The 26,194-nt window shown below is 37.1% G+C and overlaps 1 protein-coding gene across 1 annotated transcript in view; it reads right to left on the bottom strand.

Moving 5' to 3' along the window:
• LOC109087421 (utrophin-like) overlaps positions 1-26,194 on the bottom strand; it is a 151,354-nt gene that overhangs the window by 18,323 nt on the left and 106,837 nt on the right. Inside the window, 7 exon segments of the mRNA XM_042712591.1 lie at positions 7,345-7,410; positions 9,907-9,972; positions 10,227-10,265; positions 15,885-16,021; positions 20,806-20,917; positions 23,418-23,584; positions 25,992-26,149. Coding sequence (XP_042568525.1) covers positions 7,345-7,410; positions 9,907-9,972; positions 10,227-10,265; positions 15,885-16,021; positions 20,806-20,917; positions 23,418-23,584; positions 25,992-26,149 — 745 coding nt within the window.

Here is a 26,194-nt window from a genome sequence, read left to right as displayed (position 1 = left end):
TCAGCCCATTACTCACCCCACCTGTCTAACTCTCACACAGGACTGAGCTGATACATTTCACAACTCAAATACCTCTTCACTACTGAAACAGTGCTGGCGTGCAGCTCTCTCAGGACAGACACGTGCTTCGACTGACTGACTAGCCAAAAAATCATGTAACTGACTGCTAATACATATCCTGTCCACAAACAATCGAATCTGTTTGCATGCTTTGTTGATTTCACAGGGCATTTGCTAATGGAATATTGAGAACGTTAATCATTCACATTAAATAAAATATGAAAAATCTCAACAGTTGTTTAAAAATTATAAATTATTTAAATTATTTAAGATAAGAGAATATAGATTTAATAGTTAGTGATGTTTTATTTATTTTTTGGTCCGGGCTTATTAATAAATTCAAAAACACATTAAAAATAAAATTCTAAAAATACAATTTTAATACGTCTTCTATGATGAACATGTTTTTAATTTCTGAATTAAATTGGTTAAGGGGGCATAATGTCAAAACAAACAAACAACAAAACAAAACCCTCAGAGTTTAGTGAAACACTAAAACAACATGAAAAACATTTGAGCTGCAGATCCTCATGACTGTGTCTAGTTCAATACGTCTCCTAAAATAAGAGAGAATTTGGACGTTTTATGACAAGACGAGGTTAGTACAGGTTGTAAAATGCAATATGGTCCCACATTATTAATATTTAAGAATTATTCATTCATGATATTTGTGTTAAAAACATGAATGTTAAGCAATTCATTTATAAGAACATGACACATCAAATTAGATATAATTTTTTCACTTATTTGTAATTGACCCTTAAAAAAATATATATATATATATATATATATATATATATATATTGTTCTATATAAAATATACTTCGATGGACAATATACATTCATATGTATCAAAGTATTATAATTTATCTTCTATTTCCATGAATAAACTGTCATCATACTTGAACTCCCTAAACTGCACGACAAACAGATTTTGGCAAATGCAGTGAAGTGAGCTGCTCAGTATGAAGAAAGCAGTGAATTATAATGCAGCTACAGAGAAAAGTTCAGCCAGACTGAAGTTATATCTGAAATATAACTGTCCAGATGGACAGACCCAAGAGGAGAAAGCTCAAAACAGGAACTCAGGTTTAAAGGAAGCGAAGAAGCTTTGTAGCTGTCCTATTACACTTTAAGGAGGAGAAACAGATCTGGAAAGCATTCAATCTGAGCGCTGAAGAACAAGACACTGACAGAAAACCACATCACTGCCTACATCTCCCACAGGACCCGGGAGAGAACAGAAAGAGAGGCACAAATTGGAGACAAAGCGATTGCACGCTCCCTTTCTCTCAGTGCAGATGAGATGTCACATCAGACAGTTGCTGTTTTTCACCCCAGGGCTGAGACGAGACGAGAGGGGTACAGGAGACGTCCCGCTTGTGTCTGTGATTCTGCATGGGCTGCACTGATCAGCTGGAGTGTAAACAGAGTTCATAAGCTCTAAGGGTGGGAACGGGAAATGAGAATGCTAACATGAGTGTGCAAACAAACAAACAATGTGAAAAAGAAGACCATATCGACTGAGAGAGAAAACTAAGAGCTGTGGCTTGGTGGTTAATGCATGTGACCCAGACACATTGAGCTGTGGTGCTCATATGGGAAATGCGGGTTCAAATTAAACTTTTGTCCCAGTTCTGGTCAGAGTCTTTTTGGCACACATCAAGCAGGACATGCAGGTTTAAATATGGAATGCAAAATGTCCCAGTCAAGTCCCATCTATCCTTCTCTCCATTTACTTCATGTTAGGTAACTATACTTTCGGACAACTATTTTATTTATTTTTTTAATAGTAAGTTATAATTTTTAGTTTTTGCTCAGTATCCATATTAAAAACTATCAGTTGATTAATCGGTATCGACCAGTGTGGTCCAGCCTAGCTATCGGTAAAATCCACTCGGTCGACCTCTAATATATGCCGTAATGTATATCGATTTATACATCTGTGATTTTCTTGGGAAGAGCGTAAAAGCTGCAAAAACTCTATAAAACAACTTTTTTTTGCTGCATCAGGTGGGAGTGGGACTGAATCTTAAAGACGGGACTAAAAAAATCAATCCCGCACATTTGGATTCATGGTTTAGTGTTTCACATAGATGTCTAGATTAAAATCCAGTTTGCAACATTTCTTGTGTAACAGTCTGCAAAAATGCTAAAGGCACATTGAGCATTGGTGCTCATGTGGAACATACAGGTTCGAGAATGGACCTTTAATGTGTCCTGATCCCATAACTGCTCCTAACATCCTGTGACTCTCTTCTATAGCCATTTACTAAAAAATGGTCCCAAAAAATAAAGAAAGAAGAGTTAAAATACATTGGCGACATGCAGTGCAGTGTTCAGCTCAATGTTCTGGACAAATTATGCATTGAATCCAGCCCAGATCCCATTCGCAGTCATTCCTGTCTAGAATAGAAATGAGGCACCCCCCCAAAAAAATAAAAATAAATAAATAAAATAAAAAATAAAATACAAATAATAATAAAATAAATAAAACAGAGCGAGTGGGTTTTAATGGCATTTTCGAGTGGGGAATCTTCCCTCCTGCACTCAATTAAACCCAACAGATAATGCCATTACACACCAATCCATCAAAAACATTGTAACGAGAAAACACTGAATTCTCTCTCTACACCTCAAACGCACAAGCGCAAGCAAATATATGATGCTGAAGAGTGTGCTAATGCATTAGGTACAGAGATAAACAAGGTGTTAGCGGGACAGCAAGAGGAATGGAATTAGTTCCATCTTCTTAGAGTGAGCCAAAGAAAGTCACAGAAAGAGAGACAGGGAAGAGAAAGAGACAGCGAGAAGTAATTAGATTTATGAGGGATGTTAATAAGATTATTTTAACACCACTTTGCAAACACTCAGCAAACAGAAAACCAAAAGTCACAAATACTTGAGTCCAATTGTTTCTGTCCTGGTAAAACTGACCATCCTCTGACAATCTTCAGTAACGTCATTGCTGTCATACTGATGCAACAGTGTGCAACCACACAGATGCTCACACACACTCACTCTCCACAGTAAACACTCTCTGACAGACCAAATCTTCAGGTAGTGTTTGAGGAAGAAGAGGGTGATTGCTTATTAGAAGTCAGAACGTCCCTCAATGGCTTTGAACAATAATCACTCTCATTAAATAAGCGTGTGTAGGTTGGTTTACTTGTCCCCAGAAGTGAGAAATCGGACAAAATGTTTCTTAGGGAATATCTTCGAGGATAAAATTAATGCATGCATATGATATACCGGTACCATATCCAGTGTTTCCCATACATTGATTTATTTGTGGTGGCCCGCCACAAATAGATTTTCCAAAAGGCTTTGACATTGTTGAATAAACATGAGCACTGCAGGCGCAGGTATTTATATATGAACGTATCTTTGAAAGGAACTGACTTTCTTTAGAAAAGTTTTGATGTCATTTTCAATTAATCTTTCCTACAAAGCCCGATAAAGTAGTGCTTATGTGGAGCGCTACTTTGATTACAGCCGTTACCGGGGAAACCTCCATTTCTGCCACTCCAAAAGCGCCTCCTGCTGACTGAGAATGAATTTGCATTTTCAATCAATCAGCTTGTCTGCTATTTTATATATAGCCTATATCTCCCCCAGGGGAAGTGCCACCACACATAGAGTGTACATCTGTGGGAAACAGTGATATCGGATACTGGCTAGAGATTCAATTTTTGAGAAGATTGCATTTTTCATTCTGTACATTATCATTTTGTGATGCCTAAAATTCATTTGTAGCCTTTAAAAAATAGATTTTATTTTATTTTTATTTTTTTATTTTGCTAACTTATAATGCCAGCCATTTGTTGCCTGATCAGCATAACATGACAAAAGCACGTAAGAAAATCACAAACTTAAACTAAAATTATTACGAAATACTGAAAAAAGCTACTTAAAATTAAAAATTCTAAAATTCTATACTAGTATATAAATAATGCTAAAATAACACTGATCCTTAGTAAAATGATTCAAAAAAATATTTACATTTTGATCTTGGTTTAGTCTGTAGTTACTATAATTAGTTTATATAAAAACAGTAAGTTTATGACAGGACCAAATGTACAACATAACCAAATTTTGACAGCTAAGCAAATGTGCGTGCTTGCTTTGTGAGAGAATGTGTGCTATTTGGTCATGTGCTTCATAGCAGCTGATAGTGTGTGTGTGTCGTCATTCACTCAGGTTCAGAGCTGCAAGGCTTTTTTATCAACTAGATTTCAAGCCTCATACGCAGCTTCTGTCCCTGCATTGATACTGCTCATAATAAGCTTCCTTTACAACAATCTTATGAAGAGTTCAGATGTCACAGGAAGCATGAACCCATGCGTACATACAGTATGTGAGACTGAATGAAATGTGTGCTTGTATCTGCTACTGGAGGTTCATTTCTTTGATAAAGATCCGCAGCGTGTCTGTTTCCTCTCACTGCTGCCCTCCGTCCATCTCTTTCTATTCGTTCCTTTCATCAGCAGAGAAAGGAAACATCAGAGATTCTTGAGACTTTTTTAACTGGTTCATCAAAACAACAGGAGACATTTGTGTGAATCAGACTTTGTACATCCAGCAAAAACATTGCAGTACAAAATGTTTTATATGATTGTATCCAGTCTTTTTATATCATCACATTTGATTCAGACTACAAACTCTATCATAATAGAGGTCATTTACATATAAAAGTCTTAAAAGTACAGTAGAATTTTTTATTTTTTTCATTCAAAGGCTGGGAGAGAAGAAACTAAGAAGCTGTTTTAGTGGAATAAACCTTGTCTTGAGTTGTTTTTAGTGTAAATACCTCTTCTGCTGATCTCTCTCACTTCAACAGTTTGAATAGGAGTCCATTTCATACTAATCTTTTCCCAGTACACCCTATCTCTCTTACACCCTATCTCTCTCTGTCTGTCTATTTGATTCTCTCTCAGCACTGAGACCTGAAGGATCTGATTCAGACTCCACCGGCACCAAAGTAAATAAGAAACATGGCAGCATTTATTTATATGGCTCTTTACTGTTCAGTCAGACTGCAGGAGACAACATTTTAAATTCACACAATTCACACCTGTTAAATTACTTTGTAAATGTTTCTTACTACCTAGCAACTGCCCAGAACAGCCTAGCAACCCCTTGGAATACATTAGCAACCACATTTATCCAGCTTAAGCAAATTTTGAATTATTTTAAATTAATAACCCTGTCAGAATTAATTTAAATTACATCATTTTAATAGTTTTTTTAATACAATAATAACATAAACTAATTAATTACATTACATTAATTGGATTATTTTATAATTTCATTTGACAAATTAATTATTATTCTTCTCAGAACCTCCTAACACCTAAATATAACTTTCTTCAATTTCTTAAAGGGACAGTTTGCCCAAAAATGAAAATTCTCTCTTACTCACCCTCAAGTTGTTTCAAACCTGTATGCGTTTCTGTTGAGCACAAAATAAGATATTTTGAAGAATGTTGGTAACCAAACAGTTGCTGGTAGTCACTAAATTTCCAAATACTATGGATATCAATGGCTACCACCAATTGTCTGATTACCAAAATTCTTCAAAATATCTTTTTTGGTGGAACAGGTGAAGGGTGAGTGAATGATGACAGAATTTTCATTTTGTGGGTTAACTATCCCTTTAAGCTGAATCACCAGAATTTCACCAATGTATTTAACAACCTCCTGGACATCAACCAGTCTGGCAGAAGTGGACATTCAACCAAAACTGCCCAGTTCTCAGATGTTGAAGCCCTAACACTGGCAAGAGCAGCTTCCAAATCTCCAATACTTATCTTGCTGGATCTGTCCGCTGCTTTCAACACAGTAATCCACGAGATCCTCCTGTCAACCATCATGGCAAAGGGCATCTCAGGAACTGCACTCTAGTGGTCCGAGTCTTTTCTCTTAGATAGGTCCTTCAAGATATCTTGGTCACAACATTTAGCTACTGGGGTGCCTCAGGGCTCAGTTCTTGAACCACTTCTCTTCTCTATCTACATGGCATCACTAAGGTTCAGTCATTCAGAAACATGGCTTTTCATATCACTGCTATGCTGATGACACTCAACTCTAGCTCTCATTCTATCCAGATGATCTGACAATAGCTGCTCACATCTCAGCTTGTCTAACAGTCATTTCTTGCTGAATGAAGAACCATCACCTTCAACTCAACCTTGCCAAGACAGAAATGCAAACCCATCACTTCATCACAATTTCACCATCCAACTAGGCACATCAACCATAACACCTTCCAGCACAGTCAAGAACCTTGGAGTTGTGATTGATGATCAGCTGAATTTCTCAAACCACATTGTTAGAACTGCCCGGTCCTGAAGATTTGCTTTATACAACATTAGGAAGATCAGGCCCTTTCTATCAGAACATGCTACATAACTCCTTGTTCAAGCTCTTGTTCTGTCCAGGCTGGACTATTGCAACACTCTCTTGGCAGGTCTTCAAGCTAGTTCTATAAAATCTCTGCAACTAAACCAGAATGCAGCAGCAATATTAGTCTTTAACGAGCCAAAAAGAGTGCAAGTCACACCTCTGTTCAACAATTTGCACTGGCTACCAATAGCAACTCATATAAAATTTAAGTCACACCTCTGTTCAACAATTTGCACTGGCTACCAATAGCAACTCATATAAAATTTAAGGCTTTGATGTTTGCCTACAAAACAACCACAGGCTCTGCAACCCTTTACATAAATTCACTACTTCTGTTCTGACATTTGTGCCCTCTAGAAGCTTGCATTCTGCAAGTGAATGGCACATTATGGTGCCTTCCCAAAGAGACAAATCACTTTCACAGACTTTTATCTTAACTGTTCCCTGCTGGTGGAATGACCTGCCCAACTCAGTCTGAGCAGCTGAGTCCTTAGCCATCTTCAAGAAACTGCTAAAGACACATCTCTTCCATCTACACTTGACTCTCTAACACTAGCACGCTATATTATATTTCTATTCTATCTACTCTTAACACTTGCGTTCTCTTATTCTTTTTCTATTCTATGTACTTGTTTTCTTTTTATTTCTTATAAAAAAAACAACAACAACATACTAACCAAGACTTGTCACATTACTTACATACTGTTGATCCTTTGTTAGTTTGATTGCTTATGTTGTCATAGTTTGTAAGTCGCTTTATATAAAACCATCTGCTAAATGACTACATGCAAATGTATAAATGTATTCAGTTCAAGCATGGCTTCTAAATGGAAAAACCTTAAATTTACAGTAAAGATAATAAAGAGTTTAGAGACTCACATGCTTCCAGTGGCCGAGCTGCTGTCAGTGGGCAGAGAGCCATTAGAACGCTCCATCTGTGCCAACCTGAACAGACAGAGACCCAGACCAATACAGGATCAATATGACAGTATCACACTGTTTATTAGCATTAAAAGGATGCAGCCTATGGATTTGTGTACCTCTGAGGCTCCACCATGACTGAGCATGTTTATTTATGTGTTTCTTGATGGATGAGAATATAAAACCATAAAAATGTAAATTCAAAGTATGAGTTCTGGTGTGGCCAAGTGGGTTGGACACAACCAATCAAAGCTCAATACTGAATAACTCTGCATTGTAGATAGTGCTAGTGTCAGGAGCTTTACTTTCTCACACACACACACACACACACACACACACACACACACACACACACACACACACACACACACAAACACAAACACACAAACAAACACACACACACAGTAAAATATACAAAATAAGACTCATCCCAACGGATTACCATCTCATCTTCCTTCAGATAGAGGCTTCAGTCGTAGTCTATATTCACAATCTCATAATAACCTCCTGTGTGTGTGATAGTGACATTGAAAGAAACTAGCTGACGGTGAGAATCCTTTACGGTGAGTCTTTATGGGTAGAAGGTCAGCGCTGGAAGCATAGTATGTTTTTTTTTCCTTTGAACAGGTGTAAATGAAATTGATAGTGCCTAATATACTGTATATGGCACCAGATTAAATTGGCTTTGGCAGAGAGTCAGAGGTCTAACGGAGCATGTGTGTGTTTATTCTGCTCCTCTGTCATCACTTTCATTTGTGGTGTTGCAGTATGACAGCATGAGGGCAGCTGATCTTTTAAAATGGTTACATCACTGAATACTGTAAATACTAACTCTAAAGATGACAGATAATGTAAAATTACACAGAAATTACAGGACTATTAGTACTTTATCATTCACAAATTAATTACTTTGGTGCTAGGGCAGAATACATCCATGTGCATATATATCATGTTAATGTTGCTAATGATAATATTTAAGTATTACATTAATTCATAATATACTTTTGAACAATATTTCAAAAACGATTGATGATGTGTATTGAAGACTTATACAAGACACTGTACAATGATATGAAATAAAACAACGGACAAGTCAATTTATTGTTTTTCATTACACAATGTTTCTTTTTTTTCTTTTTTTTTACTGAATATCATGCAATGTCTTTGAAACATCTTCATACGTTTTTCATTCTTTGTTTTTTGGTAACACTTTTAAGGTGACACAGTCATGGCCAAAAGTTTTGGCAGTGACATAAATGAAGTGTTTTGCAAAGTTTGCAGCTTAAGCTGTATTCATTCACATTGTTTTTAGATTATTGTGTAGAGTGATCAGATGCATTTTAAATAATTTTTAAAAGCTTCATTGGCCAAAAAAAAAAAAAAAAAAAAAAAAAACACTGTTTTTTGATCCTGACTCAAAATCACCAGCAAACATTAATTGATTAATCATATCAGCAACACTTGTGAAAGTGTGGATGAGGACTAGTCAGGTGAAATCAAGGTGAATTTTTCAACCAAGGGAGTGGGCTCTCTCATAATTCTGCCCAAAAACACTGCCATGAATAAAAAATGGTATCAAAACTTCCTGCAAGACGACTTGTTCCAACGATCTGTGAGCAATTTGGTGATGATCTGTGCATTTTCTAGCATGATGGAGCACCATGTCACAAAGCAAGAGTGATGAAGAAGGGGCTCGAAGATCATTACATTTAAATTTTGGTTTCCCTGGCACCCCCCCGGATCTCAATCCCATAGAGAACCTGTGGTCAGTCCTCAAAAGGCGAGTGGACAAGCAGAAGCTCACAAATCGTGATCAACTCCGAGAACAAAGCAACAATGGATCGTCATCAGTCAGGATTTGGCCCAGAAGCTAATATCCAGCATGCCAGAGCGAATTGCAGAGGTTATGAAGAGCAAGGGTCAACACTGTAAATATTGACTCATTATATATATATATGTATATATATATATATATATATATATATATATATATATATATATATATATATATATATATATATATATATATATATATATATATATATATATATATATATATATATATATATATATATTTGCCAATGAAAGCCTTTAAAACTTATATGCTTATCATTGTTTTTCAAACTTTGCAAAACACAACATTGATGTCACTGCCAAAACTTTTGGCCACGACTGTACTTTCTTTTTATTGTGGGGAAAAAGGTTCTTTAGATTATTAAAATGTTCTTCACACTAAGAAAAAAAACTAAGTTCTCTTAATAACTGTTCACTAAAAGGAACCTTATTATTAGGAGTGAAATTACACCGTAACAACATCACCTTAAAATACACTGTAACCATTTTTTTTCCCTAGCAATACAGACATATGCAATTAATTAGATAATTCCTTTGACATTTACATGATTGACAGCCCTAGTTTTAGCTAATCAGATATCTGTAATTATGCTAATTCTTAAATGACATGAACGCAGCATGACATCAGTGTGGTTTGTTTACTGTAATGTCAGAAGTGAGATATACCTGTTGGCGTACTGCCCTATCCGTGAGTGTGTGTCGTCATGAGAGAGTTGTGGTGATGGAGAAAGCCTGAAAACAAACACACACATAAACAAAAGCACACTCCAAAAATAACCAATGCCAATCATGATTCTAAACATGAAATGTGTCTGATGATCTATAGTGAAGGTCATTAGTGTTATTAGGATGGACAAACTGAGAAAGACGGTTAGACAAAAAGAAAAAAAAAGAAAACAGGGGCTGGGGTGGGGTTGCAGGTGGATGTACTGCATGCTGAAGACGAGGAGGAAGAGGAGGACTGATGGTTGACTGTTGATACTCACTCATACTGCTCCGGACACATGCTGATGAGAGTGACCGGACTGCAAGAGGGAGAAAGAAAAACAAAAACGAGGGGAAAGGGGGAATGGGGGTAGGGGAGGGAGGAACAGATTTTTTTTAGGGTCAGAGGTCACACAATGTAAAGGTCAGATCCACACATAAGGATGTGGAAGTGTTCTGGCTGAAATAGTCCTCCAGTACTGTAGGGGGCAGTGCAGAATACCAAGAAACACTGGATTAAGTGAATGATTAAGAAATGATTACCAAAGTAATGGAATGTTGCGATTATTTATTGATTGTCATGTCATATTTAACCTGAATGACTTAATTTCTTCTGTGGAACAAAAGACGTTAAGAAAAACGAAAAAACAAAACAATGTACTAAAAGAGGAAAAAAAGAAAAAGTTTTTCTTTTGCATTTTTCACATACAAACGACAATGTTGTCAAAATGATTCCCGTTCACACAGAAGTATATATAAGATAATTTTATGGTGTGCATTTTGGCTGGCCCTGATCACTGTATATATTTTCACTGTATGGAAAGAGCAGAATGAACATTCTTCTAAAGGCCTAGTTTTGACTCCTTCATAAAATTCATGTGGGTTAGAACAACATGAGTGTGAGTAAATGATGAATTTTCATTTTTAGGTGAACTATCCCTTTAATAAAGGAACTTTATTTGTGTGTCATTTGCATTTCTTTTGCACACATATAGAGCAACATTTAGCCTCAAAACTAGAAGGATTAGGGCCCATATTTATCAAGCCTCTGAGAATTACTCTCAAGAACGCTTTTAAGAATTGACTTAAGTGTAAAAAAATCTTGCCTCAGAGCTGCACTTACAAGTTAGTTATCAAGCATCTAGTTGATTCACAAATGGGATTTTGGATGACAAAATACGCATGGACCAATCACTGAATAGATTTCTTTATTTAAGAATATTCTCAGATAAATTCACACTGAATGGTTAAATTTCTAATAGTAGTTTACATTCAACACACATTTGACAATAAATAATTTTCAAGAGAATACATTATGGTAAGGAAACGAATCATCATCACAACCTTCAATTTAGGGTTGTGCCTGTAGACGATAGTAACGTGTATCGACGATAGTCAGAGATATCACCAGTTGCTGATTTCTTTGATGATAGCAAGACTACTATTATTATTATTATTATTATCCGTCAAAAATACAGGTGCCTATCTTTAGTGAAACTTGCAGCGGCGTGGATGAGTAGCTGGCATCAGCTCTGGTGGCCGTGTCGGAGTCGTAACACACCGCAGACGTGTGAGGTGTAAATAAGGGGTAAGCGATTTTTTCATGATACAGTGTAGGTAGCTTCACTGTGTTTTTAAAGAGCATATAATACTCACGCTACAACGTTTTTCTGGTCATGTAAATATTCTTTGCTTGTTTTCTGTTTGAATAACTGAGGAAATGTAATTGTTTAACTGCTCGTCGTCAAACATTTCAAGAACATTCTTCCTCTCCTGAAAGATCTTCCTCTCCTCAGCGCCATCACAAGCCCCTACTGGAAACTCCTAACCACTTAGCTGTCTTAACTGGGAGAGTAAGAGTCATTCTTAGCTTTAAGAAATTTGATAACTTGCTTTTATACTTAAGTTTGAAAGTAGGGGTAAATTTAATGAATTCTCAAGCTTGATAAATACGGGCCCAGATCTCCAAACCAATCTTTAATCTTTCATTTATTTACATTCCATTTCAGTGTCTTTTCATGTGAAAACTGTGCTGTTAATCGCACATAGCACCAAGCGCAAAAGATCAAACGCTCTGCTCCGACTCGACAGGGACAAGTTAAATCTGCTGGAGAACCCTAGTGAACTTCAGTGTCTCTTGGAGAAGATGAAAAGTGTTATCTTTTTCTTTTAAAGGAAACCATAGAGCAGATGAGACGATAATTGCATGATGAGAAATTCAAGGTTAGATTGGTTCATGTTTGTCTTTTTTATGAAAGTAGGGACATTCTCATCTGTCACTCTGCAGGACTGAGGCATTTTGGTCTTTTTCACAGTTGACACGGCATCGAGGGGTGATGTGGAGACAAGAGGTCTAGGATGAGACCCTCAGATGACAGAGAATGACCTACAAATTCTTTTCGTTTTATGTAGGAAGGTCAACAGAGACAGGAAAATAAAGTTTTTCTTTTTAAAAATGTTTGAAAGTTGCTGGAAGGAGCAAAAGTCAAGATGAAATGGCTTTCACAGCTCATTTAACTTCTGTAATGTGACTCTGAGAGTGAAACTTTTATCCATAAGGAATTGAGTGGATCAAGAATGGCAAGATTTTGCAAAGGCTTTATTAATAGCAGCATAAAAGATTATTTGGCTGTTGGTTAAAGTCAACATGAAATGAAAATTTACCCCATTTATTTTCTAAATACATGCTTATTGATCTTACAGTGAACGATTCATCCATTTATAGTTTTTTTTTTTTTTAGAACTCGATTTTCCTGTAAAACAACAGACTTCTCTCTGGTGATGTATGCTAATCATTTTGTTTAAAATAAACCCACCCCTCCACAATTAATTGCATGCTCACATTCATTTTTGAGTGTCACGCCCACATCTCAACATCCAAATGATGCATAGATGCATTTTCAACTTGGATGCAATTGCTACTTCCATTAAGTTACCACTTTAACAATATCTAGACATAACCTGGTCAGGTAGAGAGTTGTTTCTGTTTTTACATTTTGATGAAAGATGAAGGCAACCAACATTTGTTTCTATGGAATGATGTGCACTTATGATTTGTTTGACCAGGGAAACTTATTAAGAATGTAAAAAGGGTCCATCATGATTTCATGTTGACTCTCAGTTCAGCTGAAGAGGGAGAAATATGAGTCATGTCAAAGACAAAATGGTCCAGTTATCTGGGCTGTTAAATGGCTGGTTTGGTGTATCACTGTGTACAGAGCGCTGGACTCAAAGTAATGAGGGATTTTGTAAATTAGTGCTGACAGAATCAACAAACACGAGCTTGCTAATAAAAGTCGGTCAATATCCCCTGGCACTTCAGAATTTAAAGAAAAGCTTTAGGAAACTGTTCAGAATCTATTTCAACCACGGTCATCACTCTTTGTTAAATCTGACACGTGCCGATGGGGTTTACTCATGCTGGTGCACACCGCAGCATGTCTGTTCAGAAACCTGAAAATCAAATGTTACATGAAATGGTTTGCTATCACCGACGCTCAGATCGGCTGAATGTCACGCTAACATGGAACGACAGGAAGCCTGTGCAGCGCGAGCAGTCATTTTCGACTCTGCTCATGGGGATTTATAATCAGCACCAACTGAAGAAATGGGTCATCTGCAGTTCCCTGTCATTTAGCAGGAGCTTCTTTCTGACAAAAATTCATGAAATGGTCCCACCGGAAAACCAAAGTGCCTTAATCAACAGTGGTATGGAGATAAGGAAGAAGTGGGAACTACATAACTCTCTGTTTTCATGAATTTGCCACACTTGGGCTCTGTTCCAAAAACACTGAACTGCCTAGGGCGGCATTTTAAGTCATCACACAGTAGGCATGCTCCCAGCACAGAGGCAAAAGACAGACTGCATAATCGCGCTGCCTTCCAAGATGCCTTCTTTTGTTCAATTTCTAAAACCACATCACTTGTATCTTTAGCGGAAAATTTATTACGACAAATTCAGTGGGAAAAAATTCATGCAATTTGGCAGGCAAAATAAGAGAAATGTTGATTATGGGCCCTTTTCACATTCCCAGGGTTCTCAACAGCAGAAGCCACCACAGTTTGATAAACTTCTATAGTATAGTATAGTATTTATTTATTTATTTAATTTCCATTTGCCCCAACAGCAAAAGAAAAAAGAAAAAAAAAAAGAAAAAAAAAAAGAAAAATCCACAATAGCATTTCCTAGCATTCTTAGTGACTGTGGAAATGTGTAACAGAAGGGTCTATTAAATGTAACTAATTAATTACAAAAAAAAAATAAAAATAAATAAAAAGTCTGTAAAAATAATGATTCTAATATGTGTGTATAGGTTTTATGTATATGACACTGTGTATTTATCATTTTGATAAATTAACTATGCCATAAACTTGAATTTGTTAAATTTGTTCAACTAAAAGTGAGAGTAGAGATATGTGTGACATATCATTGCTCATAGCCTTCAAATAATAACTTAATAGGTTTAATGGTTAACGGAGCGTTCACATTTATTGCTGCTGAGTGAATGTTTGCAGGTGAATTCCAGTCATTCTGATAGGAATATGCATAAGGGCAAAATTTTTGCGAATTCAACACACTTGCCAACAGAAAGCTGCTTGGTTTGAGTGACTGAGTTGTGCTTCATTTGTCACTGCACTATTGAAAATGGACATTTTTTTACACACAAAATTTCACAAACCTAACACACCTTTAGAAGGTCATCAGTAGACAGCCTTCTAGGATTTTAAACAAAGATCACAACCAGCTGGGATCTTTAAAGTAGAGCGTGGATAATCTAATTTGAGCATTTAGAAAAGCTTTTCATTGCTGCTTTCACACAGGCCTCAGTGTAGAGGATATATTTCAAGATATGTCAACATTTCTGGTCAGACAGAAAATCAGCACTATGACGTGTCGACATGATAATATTTGAACAGCTGCTCTAAGCAGACACAGCCTATATCCAAGGTGTGTGAGGCTTAATTACTGATGTAGCGTATCATTCAATTCAAGCTGGAATTTCGACAACCATTTTGAAGCAAATTAAATGATTTCTTAAAGTACTCCATAATAAAAAAACTATTTAGCAAACGCTTGAAAGAAAGTACTTAAAGCCTGGGATACACCAAGCTGACTTCAAAGAACTAGCGGTGAGGAAAGAACCAGCGGCGACTAAAGCTGACGGTGTTGTCGATTTGCGTTGGCTACGTCGGGACCAAAAAACTCCGCTTGAACACCTTGCTCAGACTATAGCTGACTGCAAACTAGCATGTGCTTTCCATCACAACTTACTTGCTCATTTTCATCACTTTCACTTTAATTCTCATGCACTAACTCGTTCGCTAAACTAAACAGCCAATCAGAGTTCTCACTCTTGCCGACAGCCCCGACACAGATTCAACATGTTGAACCGGGCAAACTGCCACTGACGAGCCACGTCAAAGACCGTCAAAATGTTATTTATTGTTTGAATTTCCTGAAAAAATAAATGGACATAATTTTAAAGATGAAAATGTGTTTCTTATCAAAAGTAACAATATAACTAGAAGCTTCCAATGAAGTTCCGCTCATGCAGTGGTTAAACCAATGCTGTATTTGTATGGTACACGTGTACCAAACCGAAACACCTGTTCTGAAAATTTTCAATACGTTTATGTGTACCTTTACACACCTAGTACCGGCCTTAAAACAATGCAAATAATGACATCTCAGCTTTCTGGTTTTTAATGGTACAATGTGTTAGGCTTGGTATTTTACTTCTTTTAGATCCTGTCTCTTTCTCAGAATTCAGGACTTCGTTGTCAGTCACCATTCCTCACATTTCTCAATAGTTCTTAAACCCTGCAGTGTGAATAAGCTCATTGCGTGAAGGCTAATGACTGGAAATGGCAGTAAGACAAAGCCTGAGGACAGTCAAATTCAAATAAATTGCAACACAAACAACTTTCAAGATGCTTACGTTTCCATGTTGTCTCCCTCTAGGACCGTCTGGACGGGCAGGTATCCCAGGCGAGGGTGCTTTGCGAAATATTTCTTCGAGCGGAACTTATTTTTTAAGACTTTGGTGAAATCTCGCATGTCTTCTCCTGAGGTGGTCTGAAAATGAGAGAAGCAGATAGATGATGGATGAGGAAGAGGATTTACTTTATTAACAATTGTTCAGAAGCAACTTCAGTATAATAAAACCTGAGAGTCACCAGTGGTTTGAACCCCCAGTATTAAACTTTGCTGTGTAGGCATTGGTAGAGACTCTGATTCAAAGCCTTGGAAACCATCCAGAAGGTACAACTCTTATGTCTTCTAAGTAGGTGACATACAAACACATGACGGTTGCATCATTACTTTTGCTAACAAATGGGAATTGAGGCTGAAGTTTCTCTCCATATTAACTCTGACCTGAAAACACAAGTGTTAGCAGAGACAAGCAGTTTGCACACACGAGGGTTACACAAGTATACACATGCGTGTTTTAGGTCAGTTTGAGTGAAAAGCATTATAATGAGAGCACACTGATACGTCCATCAACACTCATCTCATTCTCCATTTGTCTACTGTATCAATTTACACACTGGGTTTTCAATGGTGAAAAAAAAAAAATATATATAATAATGTCAGTGAATGTGAATAAATGGTGTTTTTTTTCCATGTTTGGGTGGAGTTTTCATTTTAGAAAAGGCTGAAGATCCCGAACAGCACATTACTCATTTACTCTGACACTGGGCTAAAGAAACTCGTTGTATCCCACAACTAATAAAAACCACATCACGACAACAAAAAGCAATATTACCACAATGAAAAAGCAATAATGGTGTAACAGCCCAACCGAGGGCCACAAAGGCATATTCTGTTCAATATTGATCTTCTGCTCTCTGAATGCTGATGACAGTATTTGCTGCTGAATTGAAGGTAAATTTGGTTTATAGTTATGCATGTGTGTGTGTTTCTGGGATATGTCGGTTTGAAAGGAAAAGAAAGTAGTATCAAGTCCAGATGGTGGCCCTGAATTTCAACAGAGACCATGTCAACTACACAAACCCAAGAATCAGATCCCCTGTAAATAGCTAGTCAACTAGACCACCATTGGCACAAGACCATTAGAACCAGATGATTCCTCTGCTCAATCTAACATGCGTTGCAGCCTGGAATTAAACCACGCCGTGCTGGTTTGTCTGGCCAGAGGAGAACTGGCCCCCCAGCTGAGACTGGTTTCTCATAAGGTTTTTTCTCCTCCATTTCTGTCACCAATGGAGTTTTAGTTCCGTGCCACTTTGTCACTATTGGCTTGCTTAATTGAGGACACTTCATTTCTGGCAACATTGTTGACTTGATTGCACAGACACTATTGGAAGAGAACTGAACTAAGCTGAATTACATCACTAAATCAACAATGAACTGACTTTAACTGGGAAAATGGCTCTTGTCTAGTATTATTGACTCTGTAAAGCTGCTTTGACACAATCAGCATTTCATAAAAAAATATATAAACAAACTTGACCAAAAATGAAAGGCATTCTCTTCCTGTCAATATAAAGGTATGTGGACATTTCACAACTGCTGGTGGCCCGTGTGATAGAATCTAGCTCGGCACTGTTATAAAACAATTAGTTCTGCTTGAGTCATTTTATAGGCCGAGTGTCTTTGTCTGTGCACTCAAATGTTTAACTGTATCACTGTATCAATTTCTCTCTAGAATCAAAATTATATAGCTCACAATGTTGTAAAACATTGTTATTTGCAAAGTAGAAGGAGCTGTATTGTATTGGAAATGGCCCAATGTACCAATGTTCCAATACAATGGCCGTTTCTGTAATGTTTGAATATGTGTATATGCTAATAAGCTTTAGGAACTACATAGTCTGTTTTTCTAGGGGTGGAAATCTTTTGATACCTCATGATTCGATTCAAATTGATTCTAACATAAGAAATACTACAGAAATTGAATAATCATATGTAAAACTAAAACACTGCATAGTCTTCACTGTATGAATAAACTATAAATTGATTCTTAATAAAGATGTGTGATGCGTGTCTAAACTACTGAGTGATTTTCTCTCTCTTTTTTATTTGATTAACATTAATGAAATGTTAATCGCGGGTGCGCACCTGAGTTCAGAAGACAGCGTTCACATCATTCAAATGAACCGAATTCTGACGTCAGTCGAACCTGGGTGCGCACCAAAAGTGCTAGTGTTAAAGCTAAGTTGTATCATTATCCGGTCTAATTTCACTGAAGTCGAAGAGAGCAAACAGAACTTTGTTTACCTTTTGTCATGCTAATCAATGACAGTGACAGCTTTTCAATTTCACGCTCTGAAACTGAACTGCTGAATTGAACACATTAAATTTCAGGTTTCGCAGAGCTTGTGTTGTGGAGGTGGGAGGAAATCCTGCCGTTGACGCTAATAGATCAAGGCCCTCTGAGTTTTAACTACTCTCCATCTGGCCTGCAGCGCTGGAGGAGAAACTAACCTTCGCCATTACTCTCATACCATGAGCTCCTGTTCACTGTCCACACATCACAGTCCAGCTGGAATAAAAACTGAATGCATGTGCTGCTGATGCTAAGACTCTTCCAAAGAGTAGTTAGCAGGGTTAGGCCTCCTATGAGAGATATGATTCTAAGGCAGCTTTGCATGTGTCCTTCATTGAGTTAAAAATGAACTTTATACACAATATTTTTGCAGAGTACTGTGCTGTTAGGTTATTACAATATTGCTACCTTAGCTTATTAGTCAAATGCCAATACCAAAACCTACACCTGAAATCAACTGCGACTCAAATCTTCATGTGTTTCGCATGAGAAGTTGCTGCCTGTTGTTGGTGTTAGCAAAATTATTAAGGGAACGTTGCTTTGAAAACATTATGAAAATGTTACTTTTGAATGTTTGTTCTGAACATTTGGAAACAAGTACTAAGCAGTAACTTTTCTAAAAAAAAAAAAAAAGAAGAAGAAAAAAATATTCATCACACTTAATTTACAGTCCAATTCTCGCTATTAACAAACCATTAACTTTGACTTTCCCTTAAATACACTCATAATTTGCAGCTAATTAATAGTAAGGTGGTATTGGGTTACAGATGTAGAATATGGTCATGCAGAATGTGTGCTTTATAAGTACTAAAAAACAGCAAATATGTTAATAATAGGCATGCTAAAAAAAAAAAAATAAAAAAAAATAAAAAAAAGTTAATAGTGAGAATTGGCCCCTATAATGTTGCCAGAAACAAAACAAAAAATGACATGAACGATGTATAAACATTGTGCTAACATTTTGAGAATGTTATTAAAGCCAGATAACTTTGAACAAACATTCTATTAACTCTTTCCCCGCCACTGCCGAGTTATCTCGTCATTTAGAAGACAACTCTTCTCCGCCATTGACGAGTTTTTACGGCTTTTCTTGTTTTCAATGTTATACACTCGGGGGCGCTATTACACATCTTCTGAATGAGTACAAAACCTCCCGAACAAAAACACATGTGAACAGAACATAAAAACTAGAGATCTCTTATGTAAACAGATGCATATGATAAATAATGCAGCAAATAAATGAAAACAGCATAAAGTTACAGAGTAAAATGTTGATCCAGGAAGTGGTATGTGTCTGTGCAAGCTTTGAAGGTGTCGATGGAAGCGATTTACTGGATTTATGCTTTGATGATCGTACTGAATTTTATACAGATGTAGTTTTTGATAAAAATTTGATTTTCTCACCTTTTTGCTCAAAATTATACATTTTTATGAAACCTACCTATATTCATAAAAAAAAATGCTTTAAGCTAGAATAAAACTGATTTTTTTGTTTAGAAGTACAGGCTTTGATCTTTATTTTGGTGTATTGCATATTCAAATATTCATACTGCAAAATATACTAAAGGCCGTCAAATTTTTGTAGAAAACATCAAAATCGCTGGCGGTGGCTGGCAACTTTTTTAAAAAAAAAAAATGCTGGCGGGGAAAGAGTTAATGTTCCTGGAAGAATGTTTTTTCAAAAGGTTAGAGAGAACGTTGCCAGAAAGTGATTATTCTGAGAATGTTTCCAGTTAGCTGAGAATGTAGTGTTTCAAGTTTGCAGTTTTTTTGTTTGTTTTTTAGGTATGGGTTTTAGGTATTTGTTGTTTAGGTATGGGGTATAATTAGGAATTTAGAATAAGGTCATGTAGAATAAGGCATAATACGTGCTTAATTAGTACTAATAAATGGTTAATATTCTAGTAATATGCATACTAATAAGCAACTAGTTAAGAGACCCTAAAATAAAGTGTTACCAAAAAATATATGACACATTAATGATTAAATCTGTATACACAAAATTCTTTAATTTACGAGTGTCATGTTTGTGATTTTTATTCATGTAAGCTATAGCTTCTGAACTTTAATCGTGATTTTATGACCAATTACTACTACATAATATGTAATAATGTAATAATAATGTTATTCAGAAACACAAGTAAACACAAGTGTGACTGCTGACTCTATACTCTGCACTTGCATTATCAGAGTAAATGCGGTTAACCAAAACAGTGAATCTAATCACCATACAGGCAAAAATTTGCTTCAAGAATGATCTTATCGCTAGCGCATCCTGAACACATGTGAGTTATTCATCTTATTGGCAAGACACTTTACATCTTAGGTATTTATCAGCTGATTCCAATGATGTTCCAATAATACCGTGCATCCCAATAGCTGCATGTGTAGTCAGTAGACAGGAAGACATCTCACTAGGTTTTGGAACAGAGCCACAGCTGTGACACTACTGAATGCCCACAGTAATGTCCATTCATGCAAAACCTCTCTTTTATGAGCTCCAATTTGCGCGTCATTACACATGCCTTGATTTGATGGGTAGAGAGAGAGAGAGATTGTACTAACTCACCGGTGTGCAGTACTCCACCATGGGGTAGTTGAGTTTATGACCCTTCGCTGTGCGACCAGAGAAGAAGCAACTCTGACAAACGTCATAGTTGAAGTGCTTCAAACTGCGATATCTGCAAAGACAGAAAGCAAACACTGGCAATTATTATTATAATAGGCTTTCATTGTATTTCATTGGAGGGTCAATATTTTTCCATACTTGGTCTATTTTGGTTTTACACAGGAAAACATTATTATTTTGGATTTATTATAACAGCCATTCTGTAGTTTCGTCAAACTATTATCCACTTGTTATTCCACTATTATTTAGTTTGTCTGAAACTGACAGTCCTCTTGAGAATACTGACTCCAGTCACGCCACGCTCGATTCAATAACATCATTACCACACAGTTTAGACGTGTTTTAATTTCACAGATTTTCCTCATATACATGTAAATTGAGTGTGGAGGAAGACAGCACAGTGTGTGTTGTTTGTTCTTGGTTTCTTCTGTTCTCTATAGGAATGCAAATTCAATAGAATTGAATTCCTCCAGTGTGCAATATTTCCACCGCACTGCCACATAAATGATATGACACTAAAAAGATGCTGCATTTTCCAAAACAGCTCCCTTTCTCTCTCTGGGGCGGCCCGTCTGAAAGCACAATATAACACTGAGGCCCCTGCTGAGAATGACTAAACATCACACCATCAGTACTTCAGCCAAGACCTCTTACAGTATATTAGCCTCTGCAAGATAAATGCAGGATAACATGAATATTATAAAACTGAACTAAAATCCAATTTGATGAATTTTGAAGACATTGAAAAATAAAACAATAAGCCGTGAGACTTTGCATGTTACAGTGATTTTGCTGCAGATAATGGATGCACAAAAAAAAAAAAAATTATGTACAATATATATGCACTAAAACAGTGTTTCATAATTAATGACAGAAGTTCAAATTTACCTGACCTATAATATTAACCAAAATATGGATGCTACGTGAAAATAAATAGTACAATAATAATTAGCACCACAGAATTACAGAAGAACCATAAACATGTAAGTGAAACTAATTTTTGTCACATTGTGTAACAGTTCTAAATAATAATAATAATAATAGGAATAAATTATGCCAAATATTATAGTGACAGAGTTAATCAATAAACAATGTATGTAATCATTCTTTAAACACATATCTTTTATGATGTTGTTGCTTCCATTTGGTTTTATTTCATTTTTAGGGCTGTTAAAGTCAATATTATCACGTGATAAATTAAAGGGGTCATATGATGTTGCTAAAAAGGACATTATTTGGTGTATTTGGTGTAATTCAATGTGTTTATGCGGTTTAAGGTTCAAAAACACATTATTTTTCCACATACTGTACATTATTGTTTCTCCTCTATGCCCCGCCTTTCTGAAATGCATAATTTTTTACAAAGCTCATCGATCTGAAAAGCGAGGTGTGCTCTGATTGGCCAGCTATCCAGTGTGTTGTGATTGGCCGAATGTTTCAAGCATCTGACGGAAATGTTACTCCACTCAATATATACTTGTTATGGCAACCACATGTGACAACCCTTTTTGTTAAAAGTTGGCATGGCAACTGTTTTATTTGATGGCAACATGCTGGAGAAGGTGTTCTGGGCTGTGTGTTTTTAAATACCATATCAATGTGCTGCGTTTTGGATTTTTAGATGCAAAGATGTGTTCTGTATGAACACCCCCCTCCATAAGTCCATAAAGTGTGGACCAAGTTGTTTAGTCATTTAACATTCAACTGAAAGTCCAGTTTAAATGATGTAATTAAACTTTGAATATATAGAACACATTTATTTCTAGGACAGTCAAGAGAGGGGAGTGAGGAGTGATATCACTTGAGCCAAACTGAACTTGGGTCACTCACGCTACACCACGTCTCTGACGACAGCATCAGTCTACAAAAGCACTTGTAAGAAGTCATTTGTCGGAGCTAAGGGAATACTGCTTAACCCTCAACCGAGGCAAAATCACTGTAATGCCCAGCCTCCTGTGGATTACTGCTAACTGTTAATCTGCTAAACAATTCATTACATTTGTACGACTCTGTAAGTGAATTCATCAGTTTAACAGAATCATGCCTCAGGATTTCTTCACAAAGTTTTTTTTTCAACAGTCTCAATAAATCCATTTTGACTGACTCAGACTTTATTTTTCTGTTTCTCTCTCTTGTTCCATTCAGTCTTCTTTACGTACTATCCATCACTGACAAAACTCGGTCCGTATCTCCTCCGTCACACGTCTCAGAAAACAAGATGGTGTGGTCTGATGCGCTCAGTCCTCCAGAGACGGAGGAGGCTGACAGTGTGACTCAGACAGAGATGTTAAACATTGCAGTATTATCAGTAATACAGGGCATTATGTATGGATGGATGACATTTGAAAAGGTCAGCCCCTATTGTGACAAAAGCACACAGTGACTGTTTAAAATACACCAGAGAGGCTGTGACGACGAACTAAAGCACGCTACATTCCTCTAACACACAGTGTGATTGTGTTGCACTGCTTCTTCTGTTCTTCATAATGTACAGTCATCCAGTCATTATCTTCAAATCAACCTCTTCAGTGTGTGTGTGTGTGTGTGTGTACCTGAAGCCCACAATGGGGAACTCTTTACAGATATTGCACTTGGCCTGGTGTTTGGCCGTTTCTGCTGCCGCCACTCTGTGCAGAACCGGAAGCCAAACCATCGACTGCGGCTCCAGTCTCATCCAATCAATAAACTGCCTCGGCTCCAGCTCAACCTTATTGGTCACCTGAGAACAGAGAGTAAGCACAAACAGCCAATCAGGGAGGGATTTCAGAAAGCCCATAAAAAGCATGAGAGAATAACTCATAAACAATGCAGCCTGTCTGAAATCAAGATGGATGGAGCATTTCCTACCAGACCATCGTAAATGACTGTCAATCGCACGGCTGCATTTATAGAGATATAACAGCCTCACACATATTTCTGTGAAGACGGAGCATTCAGTGCTTCAGTCTCACCGCCTGCAGTTACCGGGTGACTTTAAACCAGTGCAATGCTAGGAATATTAGCTAACTGTAAGCATATTACATTTCATCTGTCATCTCTGAATTCTCTGAAGGATCTCCGTAAACTCGGTTTACAGTGATGCACTTATAATGGAAGTCAATGAGGCGAGACATTCTGAAGGGTTTAAAAGCAGAATGTCCTGTTTGTGTATTTGTTAAAGAGCTTGTATTCATATTTTTGCATAAATAGATAAATTACTTGAGCTGTGAAGCCTCTAAATCATCCTTTTAGCAGTGGGAATACCGTTACATGTGGATGAAGGTTACTGAGACATAATTACTGCTGTAATTCTGTACTCTCTGCTTATAAACATAATCTTTTTGGTATTATTGTACATATCATGTGAAAGTTATTGGGATTAGTGTTTTTAAATCCAAGTTGAAAGAATGGTTAAAGCGAAACAACAATAAAAACGTAGACATTTCTCTCTCTTTTTTGCATTCTGTAGAAGAAAGTTGAACAGATTTGGAACGATATGTGGGTGAGTAAATGATGAACAAATTTTAATTTTTCAACTATCCCTAGCTATACACTAGCTTGTATTTTAATGTTTATCCTGTCTGTCTTCCATTGTAAGTGCATTTCTATAAACATGATTTGCATTTGTTTTTACAGACTGAGGACTGAGCTGAAATGGTTTTCTGTAGCATTGTCAGAATGCCAAAGATGCGGCCTAAGGAGCTTGTTTGATCCGGGAACATTCCGGCAATTATTTGAACTCTGTGGTAAACAAATTCTCATATTTCAAATTTACAAAACAAATGAGACAAAGGCAAATAAATTATCAAATAAGAAGGGATTTTGGCAGGAATGTTTCTGTTGTACAGTAGCAAGCTTTTTGGCAGTGGTGCCAGCAGTGGAACTTACCCATGCAAGAGCCTTTAAATGTCACTTAGCATTGAGACACACACACACACCCACACACGTCTGAGACAATGGATGCCTGCAGATTTACACTTTGTTGAGGCTGTGATGTCATAGCCTACACTTCTGAACTCTGACCCGTTGACGTGTTTTGTGCTCTTACATTTCCGTCAGACACCCATGAGCAACCAGAGAAACTGAACGTTTGGTTGGTTCCATCCGTCAGAACTCAGGGACTGTAAAGGGCTTCAGGTGTGACACTGTCCTGACTGTCTGTCTGTCATCCCTCCACTCGTCTGTCTTTCATCATTCGTTTATTTCCTCTCTCAGCTTTCATCTGCAGTGTTGCTCAGCAATGTGTCCATCTCCTCTGAAACTCACACCTAGCCTTTATTTCCAGTTTTCTGTCTTTTTCTCCTCTCTGCAGAGGTGACATCTCTTCCTGTCAATCACTTCTGATTGGATCTGTCCTCTTCATCCCCACACATTTATAAATGACGATTTCTCTCTCTTCAAAACATTTCAGATTTGACACTCTATGTCAGAGAGCAATCAAACCACTCAGAACTGACAGACAGATTGATGGATGAAAAAAAGACAGGTTAGACAGACAAATGGACAGAACTCACAACAATAGAACAATACAACGATAGATAGATAGATAGATAGATAGATAGATAGATAGATAGATAGATAGATAGATAGATAGATAGATAGATAGATAGATAGATAGACAGACAGACAGACAAAGAGAAAGACAGGTAAAAAACAAAAAAGTCAGAATTATAGACAGAAAAAGAGAGATGCAAAAACAAACAGAAGAAAAGAGAGATAAAGATTAAGAGAAATAAAGGCAGGTGAATGGAGAGACAGACAGGCACAGAGACAGATGGATGAACAGAATGTCCAGTAACCACTTCAGCAAACGCTTCAAAGGGGTGACCCACCCTCTCTCTCTCTCTCTCTTAAAGTGTGTATTTATAGCCTCCAGTCTAACTGCTGTAGGATTTACACTAGCAAAATGACTGGAGGACAAAAAATATGAACACTCATGCTGACAACACCATAAACACACACAGCCTTCTGTGAGGTAATGCGAGGATATCATGAGCAGACGCCTTCAATAATTCACACTGTTCTTTCACTGAATAGGACATCAATCATAAACACAGACATATCAGAGTGAAACACACATGCTGTGATTGTCACAATGCACTGATATGTGTGTGTGTGTGTGTGTGTGAGTGTGAGTGTTCACGCACATGCTGGAAGCAGCTGCGGACGCTGGGCTCGATGTTGCTTCCGCCGAAGGCCGCCACCTCACCCAGCTGTCGAGGGATCTGAATGGCATCATGCAGCAGAAGACCCAACTGCCTCTGATCACACGTCTCACCCGCCGATGACACCTGATTAAACAGACCTGAGGGAGACACAAACAAACACAGGACATCATCTGTAAAGTGTT

This window comes from Cyprinus carpio, chromosome A23 (assembly GCF_018340385.1).
Source record: "Cyprinus carpio isolate SPL01 chromosome A23, ASM1834038v1, whole genome shotgun sequence".
NCBI lineage: Eukaryota > Metazoa > Chordata > Actinopteri > Cypriniformes > Cyprinidae > Cyprinus > Cyprinus carpio.
Note: the sequence above shows the minus strand (reverse complement) of the source record. Positions and strands in the feature narration are given on the sequence as shown.